Source organism: Grammomys surdaster, unplaced genomic scaffold, assembly GCF_004785775.1.
Source record: "Grammomys surdaster isolate TR1022 unplaced genomic scaffold, NIH_TR_1.0 262, whole genome shotgun sequence".
Taxonomy (NCBI): Eukaryota; Metazoa; Chordata; class Mammalia; order Rodentia; family Muridae; genus Grammomys; species Grammomys surdaster.
Window position 1 is genome coordinate 5140009 of NW_021604703.1, and position 9641 is coordinate 5149649.

The window sequence follows — 9641 nt, forward strand, 5'->3', positions numbered from 1 at the left end:
CACAGCATCATCACAGCATCATCACAGCATCATCACAGCATCACAGCATCATCACAGCATCAGAGCATTTGGGTTAGGATTTTCAGTCCCCATGCTCTTTGGGAATTGGAACACACCTTCCTATCTTCCTGCATTTCATTTGCTGTTAGATGCCGTTGTACAGATGTTATCATTACATTTTACATCTGTGATGTACTTGAGAGAAGTGACATTTTCTCCTGACCAGTTCCTAGACATCTTTTTATAAAAGTGTCTCCTGCTGCTATGGTCAGAGAGTTAGGAAAAGCCATGTGCATAGCGTTTGTTTGGATTCTGGTACTAGTTGATATTCATCTATTGAGCAAATGAAACATGTCAAGGCTTTTATAATGACCTTCTTGTCTGGTAGCATGAAGCATCTTCTCCAGAAGCAAATTGGCACTGTGCCCAGCCTTGAACACAGTCAAAAAATCACCACCTTTCCATCCACTGGCTTAGAATTGCCAGAAGGGGCTCTGTCTGTGGTATGACATTGTAGTCTTCACTGAGCTTTAGTGGGTGAGAAATATGGGGGTGGGAGGAGAAATGAGCAGAAATCTTTTTATTCTTCTTTCTGTGTCTCTTTAACCCATGGAACTTTATGATGAATATCAATACCAACTGAATGCAGTAGATTATCACTCCTGTCTACACTGTCTCACTATATCTCCGCCTAAAGACTTTTTTTTTGGTACGGTAGGTAATGAAGCTTCTGAAAGATACTTGCAATTAGCCAGAAAAGGATTCTTTCCATTATGGGCTGGATCCCTGGATAGAATGAACATGGTGGTGGAGGGAGTAAATAAGACTTGCACAGGTGCACTTTCTCCTTCCTGGTCCCCATGAGTCACTAAGGCATAGTTTCCATCAGTGCTGGAGAAGTAGCTAAGAGTTCTACATCCTGATCCATAGGCAGAAAGAGAGATGGAGCCTGGCATGCGCTTTTGAAACCTCAAAGCCCACCCCCAATGACAGACCTCCTCGACAAGGCCACACCTCCTCGACAAGGCCACACCTCCTCCAACAAGGCCACACCTCCTCCAACAAGGCCACACCTCCTCCAATAAGGTCACACCTCCTCCTAAAAGGTCACATCTCCTAAAAGCCACATCTCCTCCTAAAATGCCACACCTCCTAATCCTTTTAATCCTTCTCAAACTGTTCTACTTTTTTGTTAATAAGCATTCTAACATCAACCTTGGGGAGCCATTTTTATTCAAACCACCACAGGATACTCATTCCATTTGGAAGTTTCTATATGGAAAATCTGTTCCTATTCATCTCTTTGCTTATTCTAACACTTATTTTAATCTGAATGGACGTTTAAAATATATTTCATATTTTAAGTCACTACTCAATACAAGTTGTATATCTTTGGTCCAAAATGCCTGGGATCAAAACTGTTTCAGGTTTCAGGTTTTCTCATACTTCAGAATATTTTTGTCTGTATAATAAAACAACTTGGACTGAAACTATACAGAAATGTAAAATGAATTAGTGTGTTTTATATGTAACTTATGCATGTAGCCTAGAAGTAACGTCATACAATATTTTAGTGCACCTAAGTTTTGATTGCTACCTGCCTGGTAAGGTCAGTTCTGGAATTTTCTACCTGTGGTATCATGTTGGTACTTGTCAATATGAGATTTTGGGATTATTTTAGAGTTTTGATTTTTGCCAAGGTGCTTACACTGTAATACAATATTTGCTTGTTGATTAATGGTTTTGGCTTTGACTGTTTGGAGTTCATTTGAGTTGATTTTGTGGGCATCTCCTCACATCCCTTTCCTTCCTTCTGTCCCCTGACCTACACTCCAAGATGCTATGAACATAAAGTAAGTCATCTTCTCCCCAACACTCCCCCCACAAGATCACAAACCAGAAATGTTGCACCAGAAATACAGCATAACCTTGAACACTATGGCATGTTTGAATATGAGTAGGGTTGGAGCAGGGTTAGTAGCACCACACTGGAGACTAAACCTAGAGCCTCTAGAGCACTTGGCAAATTTCAAGGATGAGCTACATTCTCTGATGTGGTGGCTTGCATGAGAAATGCCTCCAAAAGGCTCGTGCTTTTGAACACTTGGTCCCCAGTTGGTGGGACTATTTTGGAAGGTTATGGAACCTTTAAGGGGGTAGAGCCTTGCTGGAGGAAGTATGTCACTGGGTGTGGGTCTCAATGTTTTATAACCAGTCCCCACTCCCTGTTCTTCCTCTGTGTCCTTTGTAGGGACGAAATGTCATCTCTGCATGTCTTTCTCTGCACATAACCCTTCTGGAACTTTTCTCCTCTAAGTCATTTTTGGTCAGGGCATTTCATCATAGCAACAGAAAATTAATGAATATATCAGCCAAGGGTGGTCTGTTGAAAATGGTCCCAGCAGGGCTCTGAGACTCACAGATAGTCTAATCAACCAGGCAAAAGGCTCAGTATCCACAGAATAGATGAAACCCATGAGCCCAAAAGGCTGTGCCCAAAACTGAGTCATCTGTTGACAGTGGAAGTCCTGGAACGCATTGCTTCCGCCCTGAAGCACCAGCAGTACTACAGAAGAACAATCATAGTCTCTGGGAGTTTGCATCCCCAGCCTGTACCAAGAAGAGCTCCCTGGGTCTAGCTGTGGAATGCACACTTGGAGAGACTGAGGCAGGTGATTCATGGGGCTCTAAATGTCCTGACCCAGGCTAATCCCTGGTCTCTACTTTGTCCAGATACAGGGATGTCTGAAGAACTGTACAGAGGGAAGGACAGCCATCTGTTTCAACAACCACCGAGGTCAAACATTTCTCCTGTTGTCATTGGTTTACAAATTGTTACCCCTCAAAGATTTATTAGTACTAGGCATAGATTGTCCATATAGTGCTCTCAGCATTTAGGCTGAGGGAAAGGGGGCTCTTGGACCAGACCTGAAGTATACTAACTCAAGCCCTGGAAAAAAAATTGCCAGAGTCCTTTGTAGAGGCCTTGTGTGTACCCACTTCTTTTTAAAGCTTTTATTGTTTTTTAAATTAGTGAGTATTACCTATAAAGAATGATGAGTTTCAATGTGACATTTTCACAAATGTACATAGTATATTTCAATTATATACACTCTTTTACTCCTTCCCAGCATAGCGTTCTTTATGGCAGATGATGACTTATCTAAGAGTGGGGAGGGGAGTGACTTTCTTCCCTTTTGACTCATGACCCTTTGACGAACCCACTGACTATCCTTGTCCTGCTCTTTATTCTAATATTGTAGAGTGGGCCCATGTGTGGCACATAACATGTATGAAGGGCAGGGGGTGTCTTTTGAGTATCAGTTCTCTTTGCCCATCATGTGATCCAGGGATCCACCCAAGTGGTCAGGTTGTACAGCAAGCCATCTTGCCAGCCCCTGATTCTCCTCTTTACATATGTTCCTATGTCCCTAAGATTCTATAGTAATATGGCACACCTCAGCCTTAAGAGAATCTCTGCTTCCAGCAGAGACTCTAAGGGACAATGAGGATTGCATCTGAGACACAGATTTTGTGTGAAGCTTCTACTGCTTGTTCCTGACTAGTACCTATGGTCAGTAGGAAACACCAAAAAGGTCAGGTTGGGTGTGTATGTGTATTTGGGAGAGGTCATAAAGAACCATATCCTGAGCTGTGATGGGTGGTAAGACACAGGAAGAGGCACCTGAACAGCAAGGTGCTATGACCTGTTGCAGCTTGGATATTGAAACCTTAACACTGGGTGATGAAGCAATGAAGAAAGCAGACACATGTAAAGGAAAGCTGAGATCAGGTGGAGGTGTGATCACTCTGATGGAGGGCACCTACTACCACCACACCCCAGAACCTCAGTGTGCTTGTTACTCACTACATAGGGGCATTGGCTTACTAATCTCTATGGGAGATGAGCATACTACGGCTGTTAACATGCTGGAGGAGAAAGCTATAGTTGCTAATATTTGCACACACCGGTCACTCACTCACGCTTGGATTCCCAAGGAAAGCTTTGCCATCCCTATTGAGTCTTACCTGCCAATGCTGTTGGAGTCTTCTACATGGCTGTACCTGTGCCAACAAAACACATTTACTAAGGATTCCCTCTTCTCCCTACAGCAATGAAGAAACCCTGACAACAGAGATAATCACTCTGTAATTAATAGTCTGTAGTTGTTAAGACCCTGTGAGTCCTCTGAAGTTCACTGCGGGAGCCTTGCCTTGGATGACTGTTAGACCTTTCCCCGGATAAATAATTTCCAATATTTCCAAACTTCACATTTTCTTGACTACAAAGTGAATACTTTAAAAACCAGCCCTTTAAAGACATAACAAACTGTTGCTTTGGGGATAATAACCTCTTGTCAGTTTCAGATTTAAAAGGGTGATCATGATCACGTAGCCATAATTCCAGGAAGGGTCACAGTGAAAGGTAGACCTATATACATTGATTTCTCTATAAAGATGTGTAGGAGTCCTCTCAATTCTAAAATCTTTGAATACTAAGATTGGAGAATTATCTTCCTCAGAGCTCCTTTAATGTCACGATTCCTCAGGCTGTAGATGAAGGGATTGACCATGGGTGTCACCACTGTGAAGATGACAGTGGCCACTGTGTCCTGTACTGTGTATGTAGATGAAGGGTGCATATAGATGCCCAGGATCGCCCCATAGAAGAGGGAGACCACAGTGAGATGAGACCCACATGTGGACAGGGCTTTCCTTATTCCCTGGGCAGATTTTAACTTCAGAACCTTAGAGAAGATGTAGGCATAGGAAACAATAATGCATGTAAATGGTGTCAGAAATACCAGTCCACCAATGGTGAAGACCATCAGGTCATTGATGAAGGTGTCAGAACAAGAGAGCTTCAGGATAGGGTAGGGGTCACAGAAGAAGTGGCGCACTGCATTGTGGGAACAGAAGGTGAGTCGAACCATGAGGAGAGTGTGCAAGAGAGCATGCAGGTTTGTGATGGCCCATGATATGACCACCAGGAGAACACAGAGTCTGGGCCTCATCATCATGGTGTAGTGGAGAGGGTGACAGATGGCCACATAGCGGTCATAGGCCATCACACTCAGGAGGAAGCCATCCATGTTGCTGAATGTGATGAAGAAATAGATCTGGATCATACACCCTGTGAAAGAAATGGACTTGCTTCCCAACATATGATTCAACAGTGTCTTGGGGACAATGACAGATGGAGCACTAATGTCAACACTGGAGAGGTTGGCCAAGAAGAAGTACATGGGTGTGTGGAGATGAGAGTCACAGCTGATGGCCAGGATGATGAGAAAGTTCCCAGAGATGGTGACCAAGTACATCCATAAGAACATTCCAAACACAACCTCTTCTTTCTCTGACTGTCCCGTGAGTCCCAGGAGGATAAATTCTGTGACCATTGTCTGATTGTCTCCATCCATGTCTGTGGAGAACAGTTTTGTCATGAGGTCAGATCATTTGTAACTTTTGAGCAAAACATAAGATTTAAAACAGTTTAATGATAGGTTGAGAATGAACTGAAACCAAATTGTCTCTTGTGTAATCTTAAACAAAATCCTGGCTAGTTAGAACAACTTTCATTTACAAGTGGCTGTAGTTTTGTAAATTACTCCTACTGGCTTGTTCCAAACTTGTTTAGTTTTTTTTCCACAATATTAAACTTAGTCTAATGATTGAGGTAAAATAATTCACCTGACAGATAAAGAAACCTACCAGAACTGTCATGCAATTAATCAATATCATATTAGAAAGGAGAATTCAAAATAATCTTGTGGTTTTTCTATACCATATAAACACCATGTGTGTGTGTGTGTGTGTGTGTGTGTGTGTGTGTGCCTGTGTGCAAGCTATATGTTTTTGAGACAGCATGTCTTAGTTAGGGTTAGTATTGCTGCAATGAAACACCATGACCAAAAAACAAGTTGAGAAGGAAAGAGTTTATTCAGCTTACACTTCCAGACTATAGTCCGGCATTGAAAGAAGTTAGGACAGGAACTCAAACAAGGCTAGAATCTGGAGGCAGGAGCTGATGTAGATTCCATGGAGGGGTGCTGCTTATTGACTTGCTGTCAATGGCTTTCTTAGCCTGCTTTGTTATAGAACCCAGGACCACCAGATCTGGGATGGCACCATGCACGGGGCAGTAGGCCCTTTGCCATTGATCACTAGTTGAGAAAATGCACAGGATGGCCCCATAGTTGAAATGTCACATGGAAGCATTTTCTCAAATGAAGATCTTTCCTCTCTGATGACTCTAGCTTGTGTCAAGTTGACACACAAAACCAGCCAGGACACATGGTATTACTATGGCACCCAGACTGGTCTTGGTATCATGGACTCAAGCAATCTGCTATCCCCCCAGTCTTAGGGTACTCAGCACTGGGAACTGCAGGCTACCCATCTGGCCATCGCTCTGCAGTTTCATAAAGCTGCCACTGGTTGACAATTAAACTACATGGCAAACAGTTTATTAAATGCTGTCCTACAAATGTGCAGTTGTATTTGCAGCTATGCTGTTTTCTTAGAATTTGGGGTGTCCCTGGGCTTTGATAGGCCTTTCTAGTGTTTTTAAACCCCCAGCACTTTATCTACCACACAGCCATTGCCACCGGAGCGCACAGTTTTTGGTCCATGTTTCTACCTCCACACAAGCTCTTCCAACTTTGTGCATCCCAAGCAGATACAGTTGAATGAATTGCTTTTAAAGATTTGTTTTATTAATTTATTGCATATGTCTCTGTGTGTATTTGAAGCTGAGTGTATTGATTATGGAACCAAAAGAGGATGGTTGGATCCCTGGGAGTTGGAGCTACAGGTTGTCCTGAGCCACCTAACATGAATGCCAGGAACTGAACTCGGGTCCTCTCTGAGAGCAGTGCAGATTCTTAGCCACTCAGCTATCTCTACAGCCTTTGGACTATTTTTTTTCTGGAAGAAAGAGCATTATTAATTGACAAAGAGAAAATCCATGCAGTGCATTTAAGAGAAACTCCCAGAAGGAGAAATGTCCAGGGACAAAGGTTCAGGTAAAAATCTATCTAAAGCATTCATTAAAGAATTCTAGTTTCAGCATGAAAGGAGAAGTGTTTTCCCTTCAAACACTTGGAAATCAAAAGACTTGGAAGGAGAAAAAGAAGCAACAGCAAGGGAAAACATATAGAGATCCCATGTGGGGTTGGCTGAAGATGTACATATTATGGGGACAGTGAGGTGTTGGCTACTGTGAGTGAAAATTGGTGAAAACGGGAATACAGTGCAGAGATGTGAGCTTGTCTTACCTGTACTAACATCTAGAACCACGGTAGAGAGCTAGAAGATGGGGGCAGTGGGTCACAGGTAAAGGAAGGGGCTATGGAAGTTGAGAGGTGAGGGGTCAGGGGAGGTTGTGGGATAGACCATGAAGCAGACAGTGGGTGTGCTGGCTGCTACTTATACTCCTCTGGTCTTCATGGTAGATGGATTTTCTGGGAGAGAGAGTAGGATGACAAGAGGGATCTGTTCAATTGTGTTGGAATTATGCCTTTCATGGTTTAAAATGTCATGTTCTGATTCAGCAGGGAGCCCACTACGTCATGGCTCATCCTGCCGTGACTGGAGAGTCACCACATGTCTTATAAATCTTACTCAGCTCCCTTGAAGGTTTCTGAGAGAGCACAAGAGTGAGAGAGTGCACATACAAATATGAGAGAGAGAGAGAGAGAGAGAGAGAGAGAGAGAGAGAGAGAGAGAGAGAGAGAGAGAGAGATTCAACACCACCTTTGACCGGTACATTTAGTTGCCTTACATTAATCTTTTAGGAGTCACAGGATGTGCAACTGTGTTCGAGATGCCTGATATGTCTGCATAGCTGGGTGCTGGTCACCCTGAATCGTCAAATGCAGGATGTTACTCCCTGTACTAGAATCAACCAGTGTCCCTCTGTGGGACTAAGCCTGGCATCCACATAACCTTAGTCAGAAGCACATTCCCTGTGTGATCACAGATCACAATGGATGGACATAAAAAAGAAACACCAAGACAGAGATTTGGAGCATCTTACCCAGAGATTACCTTTCAGTGTTTCTGTCTCTCTGTGTCTCTTTCTTGCTCTCTCACTCTCCCTCAATCTCACTCCCACTCCACCTCCCTCTCCTTCCCCCACCGCTCCCTGTCACTCTCACTCTCATGATCTCTCCCTCACTTTGTCCGTCTCTGCTCCTCACCCTCCTCCCTTCCACCTCTTGGTTGAGTACATTTGGCCACGCTTCTCAGTAAACTGTCTTCTCTGTTTCTTGCCCTGCTATTCCTAACTTGCACCCTTCCTTTTCCTGTCAGGAACTTTTGTCTTGGGAAGAGACTGCCCTGTTCTTGGTGGGCAGCACATCTTGGTGGGTAGACAGAGAAAAGTCAGAGTGCTGACCAAGAAGCTTTCCCTCTGATCCTGGACCTCGTTTACCACATGCATTCCTGAGTTGTGTCTCGGTGACCCTGTCTGCTGCTGAGATGGGTGTGCCCACTTACCTGCCCAGCTTGACTCACCTGCAGCTGTCTGTGCTGTCTGTGGCTCTTACACAACTCTCATCTCTGTGGATTCCATGCTTGACACTAGATTTGGGACAATTCATTTGTGGGACACACACCACTAGAGAACTTCTAGGAGGAAATGGTTGGCTCAATATGGTCAAGCTTCGGTGAGTAAATAAATAGACTCACCATCTCTGCAGATCAGGGTTGCCATGACAACGACTAACACACTGGGGCACCATTCCTTGGAGGTCCTCACTAGGGACCAGTACTAAGTGCTGACTGTTTACATTCTGTTTGAACACTGAAAATATTGTCCTGAAGTCATTTCTTGTGAAACACTGGGACAGACATGGCCGCCTTGCCTCTCTTTCCTTTGCTGTTTGTTCTTTGACAAGCCAGTGAGAGGAGGGGCAGAGAAAAGGATACACTGTCATGATGATGAAGTAGCTTATACACCCAAGCCAGTTGTCAGCTCTGAGATGGGAAATGTAGTTCACACAAAACAGAAACTGAAAACCCTCAGAGATACAATTTTTCCTGTTTTTAATTTTTATTTTTATGCACATGAGTGGTTGCCTTTGCACATCTATGCACCATGGGTGCAGTGATGGAGGAGCCAGTAGAGTTACTGGAGTTAGAGACATTGGTAAGCACCGTGTGTGTGTGCTGGGGTCCATCCTGGATCTTCAAGAACAGCAACAAGTGCTCTTAACACACCACCCTCCTCTCCAGCACCAAGTTTTACTCAATTTATACTTCTATTGGGATATTGAAATATTTCTCAAGATATATCACTTTTCAAACCCCAAGTAAATGTCTCCACTGTCAATGGATAACTTTGCTGATTTATTATCCATTAATGTGAGCATGGTGATTGCACTATTTTTATTTTATTATTTCATTGCTGTGCTGAGGATTGAAACCAGGGAATAACACATGCCAGGCAAGTTGCACTGCCTCTCCAGACTTGCTTAATCCTTCCTCCCTCCCCTCCTTCCTTCTTCTGTATGTGTAGGTATGGCAGTGCACATATGCAGGTTAGAGGACAGCTTACAGGAGCTGGTTCTCTCCTTCCACTATGTAGGTTCTGGGGATCCAGTGAATCCAGGGTATCAGTTTGGCTGCATGCATCTTTA

At 43.6% G+C, this 9641-nt stretch overlaps 1 protein-coding gene across 1 annotated transcript; it reads right to left on the reverse strand.

The window, feature by feature from the left end:
* Positions 1–4496: 4496 nt before the first annotated feature.
* Positions 4497–5420, reverse strand: LOC114628025 (olfactory receptor 1361-like). Its single transcript, XM_028775976.1, has one exon. The coding sequence runs from the start codon at positions 5418–5420 to the stop codon at positions 4497–4499; it is 924 nt and encodes a 307-aa protein (XP_028631809.1).
* Between the last annotated feature and the right edge of the window lie 4221 nt (positions 5421–9641).